This window comes from Oncorhynchus keta, chromosome 5 (genome assembly GCF_023373465.1).
Source record: "Oncorhynchus keta strain PuntledgeMale-10-30-2019 chromosome 5, Oket_V2, whole genome shotgun sequence".
NCBI classification, from domain to species: domain Eukaryota; kingdom Metazoa; phylum Chordata; class Actinopteri; order Salmoniformes; family Salmonidae; genus Oncorhynchus; species Oncorhynchus keta.
Genome location: NC_068425.1, coordinates 1,868,764 through 1,886,626, shown reverse-complemented (window position 1 = coordinate 1,886,626; position 17,863 = coordinate 1,868,764). Strand labels below are relative to the sequence as shown.

General features: G+C 46.1%; 1 protein-coding gene across 1 annotated transcript in view; it reads right to left on the bottom strand.

Moving 5' to 3' along the window:
- prr12b (proline rich 12b) overlaps window positions 1-15,131 on the bottom strand; it is a 31,993-nt gene extending 16,862 nt beyond the window's left edge. Inside the window, exons 1-5 of the mRNA XM_052518299.1 lie at window positions 14,844-15,131; window positions 8,878-9,032; window positions 7,209-7,370; window positions 2,700-7,069; window positions 1,322-1,522 (exon numbers count right to left, since the gene is read on the bottom strand). Of these exons, the coding sequence (XP_052374259.1) occupies window positions 1,322-1,522; window positions 2,700-7,069; window positions 7,209-7,370; window positions 8,878-9,032; window positions 14,844-14,926 (4,971 nt within the window). The 5' untranslated portion in view covers window positions 14,927-15,131. The remainder of the gene's footprint in view (window positions 1-1,321; window positions 1,523-2,699; window positions 7,070-7,208; window positions 7,371-8,877; window positions 9,033-14,843) is intronic.
- Window positions 15,132-17,863: the final 2,732 nt, after the last annotated feature.

Here is a 17,863-nt window from a genome sequence, read left to right as displayed (position 1 = left end):
ATCCGAACAATTGAACATATGCGGTGGTACTTAATGAATATGATGTCAGTTCGGTTGTCATCTGAGACATTCTCATCAATGATAAGATGACATAAACTCTACAGTGGAAAGTCTGTACATCAGAGTTATCAGAGTCACATGGAATTGTTGTTCAATTTAAATGTTTGAATATGAAATTATTTGTGATGGGATGAAATGTGATTTTAGCTTCTAAAATGTGAGATGTGGGTTTTCATTAAGTTAGGGCTGCTCACTCATTGGCCCGCCCACGTGAAGGTAATAAAGGTAATAAAGGTAAGGTAATAAAACTTTTCAAACACACCCTCCTCTTCCTTCCTATATAAGCTCTTGACGACAACATGCGTTGTTCCAATGAGGTAGGATGATGATCCTATGTCAGAATGGTTCAGATAAAACTACAGAACGAAGCCGACATCAGCATGAGCTTTGGTTGCGAATGGTATGACCTTTGAACTCTTATTCACGACAGAAGTGATACCTCCTAGCCGTTGAGTTAGCGACCGCAGCTGCAAACGCAGGTTAGGAAGGAACAGACAGAGTATCCCATCTACCACACAACGACGTTACTACAACTTATCCAAGTGACCACCAGAGACATTCTTCAAAGGACAGAGGACTCGGTTTGGCAACACGGTCTTCCATCTACCATCAACCTACTGAAGCGCAGCTCAGAGTAAATATTTATTGCATTTTCCTTTTCCAAATGGGTGGTAATTTAGAATGCATAAGATACTGTATTTACGATAGCACTGCTTCTTCCCTTTGTTCCCCAGTCTCCCGCTCTTTCACTCAAACCCCGCCCCTTTTCCTTTGGGTAACAAACTGTCATATATGTTCCGCCCACTAGGGACGTTTTCCTATGAGGTAAAGAATTATCTAGGTATAATTCATTCTTTGTATTTGTAATTCTGAGTGATTGGTTAGGTATTTAGTAAATAAATAATTAAGCCCAATTTTGTATTGCTGATTCAAATTGTTAGCCAGGGTTCAACTTTCAGATTATGAGACTGAAGTAAGATGACGATTAATGTTGACTGCTATTGATGTAAAATATTACTAAATCTTTAAGAGTTTATTCGGAAGATAACAGCTCTATAGATATTATTTTGTGGTGCCCGACTCTATAGTTAATTACATTTACATGATTAGCTCAATCAGGTGATATTAATTACGGAGAAATTATTTTATAGAATAGCATGTTATAGCAATTAATCCGGCATAGCCAAAGACACGACAGTACGATTTACCAAATAAAAAACAGCAGGTAGGACCCAAAAAAGACAAAGGCAGATGCACTCACCTCCTGGGCTTGAGCTTTCTGCTTCATCTTCTCCTGGCTCCTGGTGATGTTCATGTCCATCCCAGCGGTGGGTCCAGGACTCAGGCCCAGGGAGGGAGCCGAGCCCACCGACCCGTCAGAGAGAACCGGGTCGGTGCTGGACAGGGAGTCTGTCCTTAGCAAGGAGTCCGAGGGAGACATAGAGGGGATAGGCAGCTTGATCTGAGAGATGTAAAGAGGGGATGGAGGAGAGTGATGGGTGTAGGGAAAAGAGGAAAAGAGAGAAGGAGGAATGAGAGGTATTAGGGGAATGGTGAGGGGGAAAAGAAAGGGATAGTTGAAATGAGGGGTATAGGGATAGTAGAGGGGGGGGGGTATAGAGTTAGTGGGGTAAGAGAGGAAATAACACAACTGATAACACCCCTTGACCTTTTAAAATGTTGTTGTGTTAAAGGCTGAACTTAAAATTGAATAAATTGAGGTGTTGTGTCGCTGGCCTACAGACAATACCCCATAAAGTCCAAGTGGATTTGTGTTTTTAGACATATTTACATATTAATAAAAAATGAAAAGCTGAAATGTCTTGAGTCAATAAATATTCGACCCCTTTGTTAAGGCAAGCCTAAATTAGTTCACGGGTAAAAATGTGCTTAACAAGTCACACAATAAGTTGCATGGACACAACACATCACTGAGTACCACTCTTCCTATTTTCAAGCATGGTGGTGCGCTGCATCATGTTATGGGTATGTTTGTCATCGACAAGCACTTGGTGTTTGTTGAGGGTTAAAAATAAACGGAATAGTGCTAAGCACAGAGGAAAACCTGGTTTGGTCTGCTTTCCAACAGACATTGGGAGACAAATACACCTTTCAGAAGGACAATAACCTAAAACACAAGGCCAAATATTTCCTGGAGTTACTTACCATGACGACATTGAATGTTCCTGAGTGGCCTAGTTACAGTTGTCTTAAATCGCTGTGAAAATCTATGGCAAGACTTGGAAATGGCTGTCTAGTAATTATAAACTAATTCTTCAAGCTCTGTCAAATTGAACAAATAATAATGTGCAAATATTGTACAATCCAGATATGCAGAGCTGTTAGAGATTTTCCCCAAAAGACTGAAAACCTTGCCAAATGTGGTTCTAACATGTATTGACTCAGCGGTGTGAATAGTTATGTAAATTAGATGTGTCTGTATTTCATTTTCAATACATTTGCTAAGATTTCTAAAAACATGTTTTCACTTTGTCATTATGGGGTATTGTGTGTATAATTCAGGCTGTAACACAAAATAAGGAATAAGTCAAGGGGTATGAATACTTTCTGAAGGCACTTACGGAGTCCATACAACTCGCTATCTAAACATGATATCACTCTGCTCATGTCTCGCTTACCTTGATAGGCTTGAAAGGTTTCTGGTGCTGTGGATGCTGTTGATGAAGGTGTTGTAGGTGCTGCTGCTGTTGAGGTTGTATATTTTGCTGCTGTTGGAGGTGATGGTGTTGGTGCTGCTGTTGTTGAAAGTGCTGTTGTTGGTGGAACTGCTGCTGTTGTTGTTGTTGATATTGGAGGTCGGGTACTTTGTTCATTTCTCGGTGCATCTCTATCATCCCTTCCTCTTTCCTGCCACGCCCCCTACCCCGCCCACGACCCCTGCGGGTCTCCCCGCCTACATTTCCCATCAGCCCCCTACAGTAGGGCGGCTCCGGGAGCGGGCGGATGCGAGGGCGCCCTCTGGGCCGAGGCGGCCCTTCACGTTTGGGTTTGGTCGGTTTCCTGCCCCTCTTCTTGGGCCCGTCGTGGGGTAGGAGCTGGGGAGGGGGGCCAAGGGAGGGGTAGCCGGACGGGTGGCAGAAGTCCAGGTCGCCCATCAGAGGGCTGAGGGAGCCCACCCCTGAGGCCCCTCCTCCTCCAGCCTTCCTGCAGCTGGACACCAGGTCGGGGAGGAGGTCAGGGAGCCGCCGGCTGTTCAGGCGGATGTCAGCGGGAACATCAGCCTTGTCCTCGTCATCCTCAAACTCATACTCCTGGGCGTAGTTCTTCTTGGCCTGCGGCTGCGGGTCGCGGCGCTGCTTCAGCAGGTGGAAGGAGCTGGTCTTCAGCAGCTTCTTGGGTCGGGAGGAGCAGAAGATGGGTGACGTCAGCCCGGCCAGACCAGAACCTCCACCCACGCCCGTACCCCCAATCATCTTGTTGGCGGAGCCGTCCCCAGGAACTCCCCCTGGAACCCCCAAGCCAAGGCCTGGGGTCTGGGACTGGATGAGGCCGAGCTGCTCTGTGTTCACAGTGGACGGGAGCTCATGGGTTTTCAGAGAGTCCAGGTCCAGATGCATGGTGCTGTTTTCTGTTTCCGTGAGGCTGTGGCAGTACCCATACCCCTGGTCGCCATGGTGACCCATCATGTCATAGCCACCTCCTCCATCACTGCTCTTGACGTCCTCCATGCTGTCTGGTCCCTGTACACGTGCCTCAGACATACCTTCCTGCACCCCTTGGCCTGCCCCGGGACCCCCGGCGCAGCTCGACTTGGAGTAGTCGTCAGAGCAGAACATATCCTCCATGCCGGGGAAGAAGGAGCGATCCTCATCCTGTAAGAGGGAGTCTGGGAAACAGATGGAGGTCAGAGGCACAAACCTTTGCTGCTGGCCTTGGATCTGGCCCGCTTTCCCCACAGGGCTCACAGTGTCAAACTGGTGCTCTTTGAGCTGGTCCAACTGGGATTGACAGAGCTGGGGCTCCTGGTCCCTCTGATGGGGCGGAGGCTGCTGCTGCTGGGGCCCTGCGTTGGTTGCCAGGTGGTGGGAGTGGGGGTGGGCATGGGTGTGCGGGAGAGGGTGGTGCGGGTGGGTCTGCTGTTGGTGATGGACGTGGGGGTGGTGTGGGTTGAGGTGGTGCAGGTGGGAGGGTGTGGTTATGCCCAGGTCTGGCTCGGAGAGGAAGTCGTGAAGCTTGGAGGCAGTTTGTTGGGAGTGGTGATGAGACGGCAGCCTGTGCTGCTGCTGTTGTTGCCTGTGTCCGTCACCACTGCCCCCATCTCCTCCCCCCACCCCACTTCTCTCCACGGCCCCTCCACTGTCTCTGCTGTTGGCACGAGACAGGGTGCGCTCCAGCATGTCCAGCGGAGAAACCGAGTTCTGGCTGGCCTGGCCGTAGTGGGCCTCCATAGCCTGGGACTGGAGTTGGAGCTGCAGCTGGGATTGAGACTGGGGCTGGGGATCCACCCCTGCTTGTCCCCCAGGCTCTGCCTCTCCACCTGCCCCCATCATGGCCTGCTGACTCATGGAGTGCTGCTGAGAAGCAGCTTGCTGGGTGTCCATCTTGTTGCGGGTAGTGTGGGACAGAACAGACTGGAGCATGTGGGCAGAGGGAGGCTGCTGGGGCTGGTTTGGAGGGGAGTCCATGAGGGAAAGGGAGGGCTGGGACTGTCGGGGCTGCTGCTGCAGTTCGGGTGTCTTCCGCAGGTATGGCAGCTCGGACGAGTCGGGAGGCTTTTTGAGCTCCATGTGAGGGTGGCCATGGGAGTGGGGGTGGGCGTGTCGGGAGTGCTGGGTGTGTGAGGGGGCCTGCGAGGGATGGTGGGGGTGCTGGGAGTGAGGGTGTTGGGAGTAAGGGTCGCTCCTGCCGTAGTGCACCACTGAGCCGAGGGAGTCGTGTTGCTGCGGATAGGGGACGTGCGGGTTGGGGTGGGAGAGGGAGTCTGCCCCCCCCCTTCCTCCACTGGCTCCTGCTCCAGACAGCCCACGTTCGTTCTTGGCCTGCTGCTGCTGTTTCTTCAGCGACATCTCCAACTGGCTCTCCAGGCCACCTCCGCTGACGTTACCTGCAGTACCGGGGACCGAGCTGTTGGTGGCGCTGTTGGTGCGGATGACACTCTGCAGGTGGTAGCGCTCCTCAGAGGCCTTACTCAGGTCGTAGGCCAGACCTTTGCCCCCATCCCTGGCCTGAGGGATGGACTGTGGCGGCTGCTGCTGGGGGTGGTGCTGGGACGGGTGAGGCGCAGGGCTCTGGGCATGCAGCAAGTGCTGGATCAGGAAGTCATCGTCATCGTCATCCTCCTCGTCTTGAGAGCGCTCCACTCCCAGCATGTCGGTGTCTGGCTTGGGCTTGGGGGGCGTGGGGTGGTAAGACTGAGGTTGGGGGCCTCGGGTGTCGGGGTAGCCCTGCGGAGAGGACAGGAAGGCAGGGGAGAGGACGGAGGATAGGTATTTGTTCCCCCCGGCTCCCCCGGGGGACTGGGCAGGGCGGGCGGGAGCAGGAGAGTGCAGCCCAGGTCGAATGATGCCAGAGTTGCTGGAGGGAGAGGGGCTGGAGTCAGGGAGGTGGTATGAGCTGCCTCCTCCAGCTCCACTGCTACCACCTGATCCTGCACCCCCACCTCCTGAACCACCTCCACCAGCCCCGGACCCTGCCCCGCTGCCGGCTGACCCTCCACCCCCCCCAGACCCCAGGAGGGCAGGGGAGTGCCTTGGGCCACCGTACCCCAACGAGGGACTGCCTGCTCCCACGAGGGAGGTAGGCAGCGAGCTGTATCCTGAGTCCGTCCCGTAGACCACCTCGGCAGAGAAGGAGCGGCCTCCTGGCCCCAGTCCTCCATACCCTTTCCCAGAACTCCCAGGGCCAGAGGTCAGGTCCTGGGCCTGGGGGGAGCTGAAGCCCCCATAGGGCTGGTGAGAGGGGAGGTGTGAGGGAGGGGGCTGGCTGGGGGAGTAGGACTGCTGCTGGGGTGGTGTCTGTCCAGGGAGGCCTGCGGTAGGCTTGGCGGGGGCCACAGGGGACCCGTATGCTGACAGGCAGGGTTTAGGAGGAGGCTGCTGGGCCGGGGCGGAGGAGACTGGAGGGGGAGGTGGGGGAGGGGGCGCAGACTGAATTGGGGGCTGCTGTCTGGATGGGGCTGACGAGGAGCTGGAGGAAGGGTTAGGGTTGGAGTTTGAGGAGGACGAGGAGGCTGAGGGCGGGGTGTGGGGGGTGCGGGAAGACGAGGAGCCCGAGGAGGAGTAGCCGCTACTGGAGCTGGAGTTCTTAGCCCCCTTCCCTAGACCTCCACCTGATCCTGACGAGGAGGCGGCTGAGGAGGTGTACGGGGTCTGGATGATGGGGCGGTACACTTGGTCTGACCGGGGGGAGGGTTTGGGGTCTGCTGAAGGGCTCTGCTCTCCCAGCGGACTGCAGGACACCCCTCCATGCCGGTGGTGGGAGATCTGCTGGTAACCCGATGCCCCACAGCTGAGGTAGTGCTGCATGGGGTGAGGGGCTGAGGAGGAGAGCTGGGACTGAGCCGGAGAAGAGCGCTGGTAGTGCTTGATCACGCTGTCCTGCCGGGGGATGGCCCTTTCCTGGGGTGGCTGGGGCGGAGGGGGGGCCGGTGCCGATGAGAACACAGAGGCATTGTACAACTGGGAGGACTGGTCCTGGAGCTGGGAGGACAGCAGGTTAAACTGGGGAGGGGGTAGGTGGCGGCCTGAGGAGGAGGAGGAGGTTTGCGGCGGGCCTGTGGGATCCTGCGACCCTCGGTAGGCGGCGCCCTGTGAGGAGAGTAAGCGGTCAAAGCCCAGGCTAGACTGCGAGGGCGTCTTGATGTGCAGCAGGGGATCATGGGGGGACAGGAGGCCGTTGGACGTGGGGCTGAAGGTGGGGGAGTCCTGGAGGGAGAGCGAGGCGCCAGGGAAGGACCGCCCAGAGAAAGAGGCTGGGTGCTGGTAGGCCGAGAGGGAGGAGGAGGGGAAGGAGCCAGACCCGATGAAGAGCTCTGGCTGAGTGTGCATCGCTATGGGAAATGGAGATAGAGAGAAAGACAAGTAACAGATATTATTATAAATGTGCTGCTGTCCTTCATAACACTTATAAAATGATGAACACGACTCAGTTGTACTTGAACATGACTCAAGACTGGCTCCTGCACTCACCAGTCTGCCAGGAGGGTGTTCGGAACTGGGAGAGGAGGGAGGAGGCTGAGGGGGGTGGCTGCCGACCCTGGGACTCTAGTGCTGAAATCAGGTTCATGACAGATGGGTCTGGACCAGAGGGACTGGCATGGTGTAGCCCAGTATCAAACAGCCCAGATAAGCCTAGAGGACATAGACACAAAAGCATTTACTCAACCACACACATTTTTCTGTTTATAGTGACTCATCTAAACAACAGTCTAGTCTAAACAAAAACACTTTGATAGAGAGAAAAATGTACATGCTCCCTGACTAGAGGTCGAGCGATTAATCGGAATGGCCGATTAATTAGGGCCGATTTCAAGTTTTCATAACAATCGGAAATTGGCATTTTTGGGCGCCGATTTTTAAATATTTTTTTATACCTTTATTTAACTAGGCAAGTCAGTTAAGAACACATTCTTATTTTCAATGACGGCCTAGGAACGGTGAGTTAACTGCCTTATTCAGGGGCAGAACGACAGATTTTCAACTTGTCAGCTCAGGGGATCCAATCTTGCAACCTTACAGTTAACTAGTCCAACGCAATAACGACCTGCCTTTCTCTCGTTGCACTCCACAAGGAGACTGCATGTTACGCGAATGCAGTAAGCCAAGGTAAGTTGCTAGCTAGCATTAAACTTATCTTATAAAAAAACAACCAATCATAATCACTAGTTAACAACACATGGTTGATGATATTACTAGCGTGTCCTGCGTTGCATATAATCTGACTGAGCATAAAAACATACAAGTATCTAAGTATCTGACTGAGCGGTGGTAGGCAGAAGCAGGCGCGTAAACATTCATTCAAACAGCACTTTCATGCGTTTTGCCAGCAGCTCTTCGTTGTGCGTCAAGCATTGCTCTATTTATGACTTCAAGCCTATCAACTCCCGAGATGAGGCTGGTGTAAACGAAGTGAAATGGCTAGCTAGTTAGCACCCGCTAATAGCGTTTCAAACGTCACTCGCTCTGAGCCTTCTAGTAGTTGTTCCCCTTGCTCTGCATGGGTAACGCTGCTTTGATGATGGCTGTTGTCGTTGTGTTGCTGGTTCGAGCCCAGGGAGGAGCGAGGAGAGGGACGGAAGCTATACTGTTACACTTGGCAATACTAAAGTGCCTATAAGAACATCCAATAGTCAAACGTTAATGAAATACAAATGGTATAGAGGGAAATAGTCCTATAATTCCTATAATAACTACAACCTAAAACTTCTTACCTGGGAATATTGAAGACTCATGTTAAAAGGAAGCACCAGCTTTCATATGTTCTCATGTTCTGAGCAAGGAACTGAAACGTTAGCACATATTGCACTTTTACTTTCTTCTCCAACATTTTGTTTTTGCATTTAAAATAAGTATTCATTCAGTATTGTTGTAATTGTCATTATTACAATTATTATTTTTTTAAATTAAAAATTAAATCGGGCCGATTAATTGGTATCTGATTTTTTGGTCCTCCAATAATCGGTATCGGCGTTGAAACATCATAATCAGTCGACCTCTATCCCTGACTGTGTGTATAGGTTAAGACAACATTGTACTGTAATAACAGGTATTCTAACATTCTATATGACAACCTTTTGGTATCAAGCAGAGACCTCAATTTCACATTTTAATCAAGGTTCATATTAGCCCGGCCCCTTACCTAGACTCCGCCCAGCCCCCCATGCCCCGCCCTGTCCAGAGCTGCCAGGATGGTGATTGGTTGCGTAGCCCTGCAGAGGGTGGGGGGTGCCATAAGCCTGGCGATGGAGCAGCTCTGAGTCCGGATGGGAGGACCTAGAACTCCCATACACCAGGCTGAGGAAAAAGGGAGGAAGGGGTGAGAAATCATTCATTAATAAAATGTTGGATTATTCTTCTATATCGGGGACATCTAAATCGAGGTCTGCAGTACAGCTGTTTTTCTTTTCTCTTGGGTAGATAATTGATTGATTAATGTAGCCTAATTGATTGGCCAGAGAGTCCACTCACTCAGGTCGGAATCAGTCTCTGATTATAGGGGGAATGTATGTCATTTTGTCTCAGGCAGCATTGACTTTATATTTCTTTTCAATCGTCAAATAGTCATTCAATCAATCAATTATGAAAACCAGAAGTGCTGCAGACTTGATACACCCGAATTGGGATGCTCATGTTGTATACCAGGGGTGTTCAAATCTTACTCTACGAAGTCCAGAGTACTGCTGGTTTTATTGTCTGCCTGATTGCACCGACCTGATGTCCCAGGTCTAAATCAGTCCCTGATTACTAGGAGAAGAACAACAAAAAAAAACAGTAAAACTGACTGAGGTCCACAAGGAACCCATCATCGTCAATTAAGCCTAGACAAGGCGATTTTCTTGAAAGCCTACAGAATTTTACATAACACATCCTGTTATCAAATAACAAAGAAATAGTTAATTTCCCAAACAAAACAACTGTAAACATCCAACAAAATGGTAGTAGTGTGAGGGAATCAGCAAATGCAAGGCTTTCTGCATCGATCAAATCCTGTTCTAACCACAAAGCCTAAACAACAACAATGCATTCTAGTCCGGTTGACAGTGTCTCCCAAGTTTTGGTGATGGATTACCTTTCTAATCTACCTATATTCTCTTGTAGAGTTGTTTACTTAGGTATACTCCATACTGTATAAGGTCAATATCGCCCTTTCCAGCCCACACCATAAAATATGAGCCAGTCTTGCACTTTACACAGGGTAACCTAACACTCAAAATAAGGTATTGCTCATCAGTATCAGCCACTAAATAGAACTGGGAGCAACATTCACATGAAAGTCTGAATGAAAAGAAAGATTTTCAACAATCACTCCCACTTCTAATCACTTACTTGCACAGAGGGGAAAAACAACACCCAAACAGAGACAGTGTCCCAAATGGCCTGGTCAAAAGTAGGGCACTATGTAGGAATAGGGTGCCATTTGGGATGCAGGAGGGTACCTTTTAGGATGCAGTCAGTCTCGGAGAACAGAAAATCTCCATTAGAGTCAAGAAATCAAAGGTTGGGCAGTTTCACGAAGTCACCACACTACAGTGTAGTCTCTACATTTAAATTCTATTACTTCCTTCATTCATTCATGTGGAATACACTCAAAACTATTATGCATAAAGACAGTTATTATTAACTGTTTACTTATGAGGTCCTGTGATTCTATTGTTGAACTGCCCGATAACCATGGTCTTTTATCAATTAGATGTGCTCGCCTCCTGCGTCCTCTCTCCTCTGTCCTCTCTCGCCAAAGGTAATTGAGGAGAGGCGGCAAGGAGATGGAAAGTCGACGGAAATGGCTTGTAAATTAAATGAGACTCTCCTTCTCCAATCGCACGTCATCAGGCAAATCAAGTTTACAGGTTGGGATCCGGAATCCCAAATCAAATGTATAAACTGACCAAAAACGATTAAGCTATTGCACAACCTTTGATCGATAAAAGGATAAGTATCATATTATTTTGAAATGTGTGCATGCTTCTTCTTAAAGGGGGTTTGGCAGATTTCAAAATGTTTCCATGAAGGACTCAGGTAGGATACACGTGTGCTTCCTTGCCAAAAGGAGGACATCAAGGAGGGGAGGACTGTATTCTGTTTGCTTGTTAACGAATTTACACACTCTTCGACCACTCATCGGTTTCCGGGTCACGGAGGAGAGAGGACAGTCTTTTTTTTTGCTGCAACGAGAAAACCGGCATATCACCCTTTGGTTATCTTCAGTGTAATGTGATGTTGATTGGCCACCACTCTGTCACCATTCAACCAATCATGTGACTGTGACTAGCCACCTTAGCTGATTGGAATTGCTGTTCCCCAGTCATGCATAGAAAGCTAGCAGCAGAGGCGAGCGGTTATGACTGGACAACAAAGGCGAGATGAGGCGAGACCCATAGTGGTTTCATTGATAAAAGCGTGGTGACTGTCTGAGTGTATCGGTCGCTGACTCCTCCTCCTCCTCTGCAGCCGTGCTAAGTTTAGCCACGGCTCGGTTAGCATACGCCACTATCTGACTCAGGAATCAGGGGTAATTTTCTTTGAATATGACGCGTCAGCGTGTTCCGCATTCTCGAGTTTGACACATCCATATATTCCACTGAAATCTTTATAATATGTTAACAATATAAATATTTATGGCTAAGTGCTAAAATATCAAACTAAACCATAATCCCTAAATGTCGATTTCTATGTTTAAGAAATTGGTTCCATTGAAAAGAATGGTTCTGGAACTAGACACTATATTCTAGAACCAGACGCAGTCAGGTTCAGTACTTCCACTTTCCCAGAATATATGTACATTGAGAATTCAATGGGCTAAGCAAATGAGTCAATAGTATGTATTTAGTTGAGTGCTAATCTCTTGTACTGCTCAGATGCAATTTTCAAATGAGCGCACTACCTCTCCACCTCTTCCCATCCTGTTCTCTCTCCATCACCTCCTCTCCTCCTTCAACCTGTCATCTTCTCTCCTCTCCACATCTCCTCTCCTCTAAATTCAACCATTCCTTCCTCCTTTTCTTCTCTCCTCTACATCTCTTCTCCCACCCCCTACCCTCCTCTCCAACTCTCTGTCGGGCCATATAACCATGATGGAGTGAGCTGCAGTCCTCAAGATTGTGAAAGAGGGGATGAATAAAGGAGGGGGAGCTATTAATCCTTCATTAAGACTGCTTTCGCAATCAACCACTGTTCATTTCACCCTGCCGTTCCGTCCAGGCAGGTGTATGATGATAATAGGCTCAGTAGTTTAATACACTAGACATTTGTCTTCTACAGACATGCCTGGTACTAGTAAGAGCTGGTAAGAGCTTGGTATGGAGATTCTGAGCTAAACAAATGTATTCTACTGGTATTATTGCTATGGTTAGTTGAGTGCAGCAGAGGGCATTTTTTGGAACTCCCCTGTATTTACAATACAATATGATTCTGAAATTCAGACTATAAATGGGCAAGACTACCAAAATGTTGTCAAGGCTACCTGCAAGCATGTACAGGTATGATACCAAAATAGATGTAACCACTATACATTCTCATATAATCATACAACTGATTAAATGACTCATACATATTGGAATATGTTCATTAATTGCACATTAAAATAAAATGTTTCTATAAACGTATTCACTTCAATTAATATGGCTGAAGATAATATATTTTGTAACTGTCATCCAATGTTGGTTAGGTTCATTACCCTAGAACAGTAGTAGAACAGTAAAGTAGTAGTAGTTTCTGTTCATTTACCTTTATCAATAAAGGCAGCCAGACAATCCCACATTAGGGAGCATGAGGTCATCATAAGAACACCAGGACTACATCAATCTGCCTGTGGGCTTGGAGATGCCCTTGACTCTGGGATTCAGCCATCAAAAAATAAAAACTGCTGGCTAGGCTAGATCAGCTGACCCGCAAATAACATATGTGTGTGTGTATATATATATATATATAAATAAATAATACTCCTTGGTTCAAAGATAAAATACAGTAGTAGACTACATAAAACATTGTATGTATCTCAAAACTGTCAGTTACCAAGGTTACGTACAATAGCCTATTCTGCATAAGCAATTACTATAGCTTTGAAATAGTTTTTGCAGTGATTTGATCATTTGCATCTCGGTGGAACCAATGAGTATTCAGGCCCAAAATAGAAAATATGGTAACACTTTATAAGAACAATATAATAAGTGGCACTACCAGTGAATGACACTGTAATAGAGGGCACGGTTAGGGCTTTATGCAATTGCTCCATGCACACGCTCAGTCAGAATGCAACATTTATTTGCCTGTGGGACTAATACTTGAGAGTTATGTCCCTTACAACCATTATGCAATGGTATTTTGCTCATATTAAATCTTATCGCCAATCGGGAATTTCACAGTATCTGCGTTTTAAAAACAAATTATCCAAATAGACTGGTGTTTACTGCGAGCTACACTGTTGCTACATGTAAACGTACTCTGTAGCAAGATTGATTTGGTTGTCCCGGCGACGACTGGTAATGTGCGTAGCCTTTGAAATGTAAGTAGGCCCCAATTCATTAAACACACAGGAGACGGGGCATTTTAAGACAGACAATGTCAAACATGGTAACATTTCGTTACATTAATAACGTTCTTACATGATATATCATTCCCGTTTTAATTCATGCGTTAACGGAAATTAGAGATGATTTGAGATATTTTACCAGTAGCTAACGCGTTAATGTTAGCTGGCTAACGTTCGGTTAAGCAACTGTCTCTCAATACCGCATAACATGAGTTAGCTAGCCAGGTAGTGAGTTCTGGCAAACATCACACAAGCCATCGTTTTAGCTAATGGCATTCGTTGGTGTTTATGATCGATTCTTATACATTTGACTTTGTTGCCAAAGACCTGCAGCCTTGAGTCAATGCAGAATAATTTAACTTGAACAGAACGACTAACGTTAGCTAGCAAGGACAACAGTTACCTGTAACCTTTAAGCTAGCTAACTTTACCCCAAAATGGCTATAGCTAGTAGAGGTTTTTCTCGCATGAATGAAAATGCAGTTGGTGCACACAAAAAAAAGTAATACACCTATCATTGCACCTGTTAATAATACGCCTGTCACCTAAACTTGAGAGTGAAGTTAGATAGTTACTGTATTACACACGGTGGGTGTACCGTTACCAATTTATTCAAGTTTCCATCAATACAATTTCTAGGCTTAAAGCTATCTTGGGAGTTATTATCCCAATATAGAAAAACATTTGCACTAACATCCATGCTGCAACTGCTGCTGCTTTAATAATGGGATTTAATGTACTCGTGCTTGCAGAGTGAGTTAATTAAAATACCTTACAATTCACTAGCTAGCTGTCACAAAATTGTCACTGTTATTAGCTTAAGTTGTGGACAGTGTTTACTCTTAATTGTTTGATGATAGCTGCATATCTTGATTTGATTTAGCCTACCTTTATCTTACAGTGTATTTGCGAGAATGCGAGACGATGAAAAAGCAACCCTGCAGCACCACCATTTCTAGCATAAAGGCAATTTCATTTGTAGACAGTGTGCTAGCTACAGTAATCTGCCGACAGTAGCCAAGCTACAAACATTGCATTTTGCATCGTCAAATACATTTGGTTTGTATAGCTAATTAGCACCAACCATTGCTTTGTAAACGTATTACGCAATCAATGCATTAGTAAAGACAACCCCGTATGCATTCATATAATTATGGAATATTGTGAAAAAATGCTAAAGTTCTTTGCAAATATCATTACATTATTATTTTTCTTCATTTCTGATTATTCACTAGCCAGCTAAAGCTAGCTGTATCCTCCCAAGTACAACCCATCCCCCCTCTTTTCGCCCCTCTCCCCCCTCTTTTTTTCTGTCTCGGTCTACCTTCCGTATCGCGTATTAACTCTCAATCGCGTCCCTTGCATCTTCAAGACCCCCAATCTTGCTAATGACAATACTGATAGCCTTGCTATAGCCTACCTGGCGCTTGCAAACAATGTAATCTATATATATAATCGGAGCGATAGAGGGAGCACAGATTGAATTGCCTCTATCGGCATGGGCATTGTTACAGCAAGCTAAGCATATTTATGCATCCAATGTATGAGGGCGCACATGTACGGGTACAAATGCTTACCTTGCCTTGGCCGATCTCTCGTAACTCCATCCCGTACCAGCGCCCAAATCACCGAACCCTGTACCAGGATAATTTCTTTCCATTAAAGAAAAGACGAGAGATGAAGATGGAGAGATAGTGAGGGGGTAGGGGAGGGAGGAGATGTCTTAAATTCTCGCACGCTATCACTCCCTGTGTCCTTTTTTCCCCCTCTGCTCAGTGTCTGTTTATTTCTCCCGATTCACTAGCAAGTCCTCAAGACTGAGACCAGCACGGAAGGGGAGAGGAATGGAGGGGAGGAGAAGGAGGAGGGGGATATGGAGGATACAGAGGGAAGGAGGGGGTGGGTGGGGGGTCACACCAACCACCACCACAAAAATCCGGTTTCTTCCTTCCCTCCCCTCTTCAACTCGCTATATATTTCAATGTCTATTGTCCTTCTCGGCACCACCAGCGATTCAGCTGATGCTAGCGCGTAGCCTAAACCAGTCTGTGCAAAGCAAAATATTTGGTGCCCATGTTTCACTCTAGAATGATGTACGCTCTCTTACAATCCCTTGTCCCCTACGTTGTTGAAGTATTGCATTTCTAAATGTATTTGGAATATATATATATATATAAAATGTGGCGATTATATTATAGCGACAGTGTCTATTGTTTATATTTTGGCATGCCAGTTCCCTCTCCAAAATACATTTACACACACCCCCTCCCTAATATTGGTAGCATAGGCAGCCGATAGTGGGCGCTAGATCTGCACTAATTGTGTAGAATGTATGTTCCCAGACCGTAATGCACTCGTATACACCGTGCGTGCCTGACGAATCAAACGGAATTATTTGACTGGTCTCTGTTCGCAGCATACTTCAGTCGGAGACTGCCAGGCGTGATGGACAAAAAGTAATCAGCGATTGGATCATCTCTAACCGGCTCAGAAAGCCCGCCTACACGACCAATCAGATGAAGGAGGGTGATAAATCCAAATACACAACGTCACTCAAATGCATAACATTGAGAAAGGACAAAAGTTTTGGGCAAAAGGGTAAATTGGCTTTTCTTTTTTAGATAACTAGTAGCTAACTTTTGTTACGCTCATGTAAAATGAGCTAGCTAGCAAGCATATGGGATTCCATTCCAAGCACATAGAAGTTATTCTATTTGATGGAGCAACATTGCTAGTTTCCCTACAAGCCTTTCATTCTAATATTCTTGAGCTTCAACAGATGCACAGCCTTTGGCAGGGGGGAAAAAAACTCAGTTGGGAGAGTAAAAGTCTCCCAACTTGAAGTTGTGAGCACAAAGACATATGAATGCCACCATGGAAAAGACAGACAAACAAAAGCCAAATATAAATATGCTGCTGAAATGAACATGAAGGCAGTAAGTTCAAAGACCGATCACTGTAATTTATACCATACACTTTTACATTAATTTCATTTTAATAATGTTAAAGTACCAACCAACAATGGAGTGTACCTGAATAAAATTTAAGATGGGGCTTTATGTAATGAACACATTTTATGTGTAATGTGTATATACAACTGTATTCCTATCATGTTATACTGTGTATAACATGACCATGTATGTAAAGTTGATGAATAATGTACAGTATATTTATTTTTATTTTTTTATTTATTATTTTATATGAAAGAATATCTGTACAATTATTTCAATTAAAAAGAAAAACAAGGTTACCTTTGTCATCAAAAGAGGGGAGTGGATGGGCCAATAAAATAAATACAAATAAAGAGTATGTACAGGGCCTTTAGACAATATTCACACCCCTTGACTTTTTCCACATTTTGTTGTGCTACAGACTGAATTTAAAATGGTTTAAATGTAGATTGTGTCACTGGCCTACACACAATACCTCATAATGTCAAAAGTGGAATTATCATATATATATATATATATATATATTTTACAAATGAATAAAAAATTAAAAGCTGAAATGTCGAGTCAATAAGTATACAACCCCTTGATTATGGTAAGCCTAAACAAGCTCAGTAGTATAAAAATGTGCCTAACAAGTCACATAATAAGTTGCATGGACTCACTCTGAATGCAATAATAGTGTTTAACATGATTTTTGAATGACTACCTCTTCTCTGTACAGCATATATACAGTTATCTGTAAGGTCACTCAGTCGAGCAGTGAATTTCAAACACAGATTCAACCGCAAAGACCAGGGAGGTTTCCCAAAGCCTCGCAAAGAAGGGCACCTGTTCGGATGGGTATAAAAAAAGCACAACAAAATGTGGAATTAAGTCAAGGGGTTTTAATACTTTCTGAAGGCACCAAGTGGGGTTAGGGTGGTGAGTTTCCTCCTAACACTGTAAAGAGCTTTGGGTGTCCAATTAATCATAATAATTAGTAAATGTTTGAAGACCATGCCTTTGTACTGAGACAAAAACTGGTACAACATAACATAATGATAAGCTTTCAAGCTGAGTTTGAAAAAGACATCCGATTACCACTTTACATTTAGAACGGTTGGTTTTATTACAGCTAATAAATAAAGAAATCATTGTGATAAAAATGGTGCCGCGTTCACTTACTAGTCGGAACTAGAATTTCCGACTTGATGATTCGTTGAACGCGGCACGTGCATAACTACAACCATTTAGCAAACCAGAAATGTCAGTATCCTAGATCCGACTACCATCTGAACGCAGCATAAATGCATGTCTCTCGTCTGCCCCTGCAAACTGGTCAGCATACGCGTGATCCACTCCCTCATCTGATTGGTCAAGTAGGCGGGCCTTCTGACTTTGGCAACGACTACAATATACGTACCGCGCATCAACATATATTGTATTGTTGCTCGCGTTCTTTTGTAAAAACCAATTATAAATAGACCTGAGAGAATTGAAGAGAGGTTTCGCGGCCATACTAGAATCTTTATGTGAGGGTTACACGTCATTTTCTTCTTAAGACGCCATTTTTTAGAGCGGCTGGTTGGATCGCATGTTACACTCCCTCCCTCTCCCCACTCACTTGCTTGCTTTCTCTCCCTCTCCAGTGCGCACACACACCCATA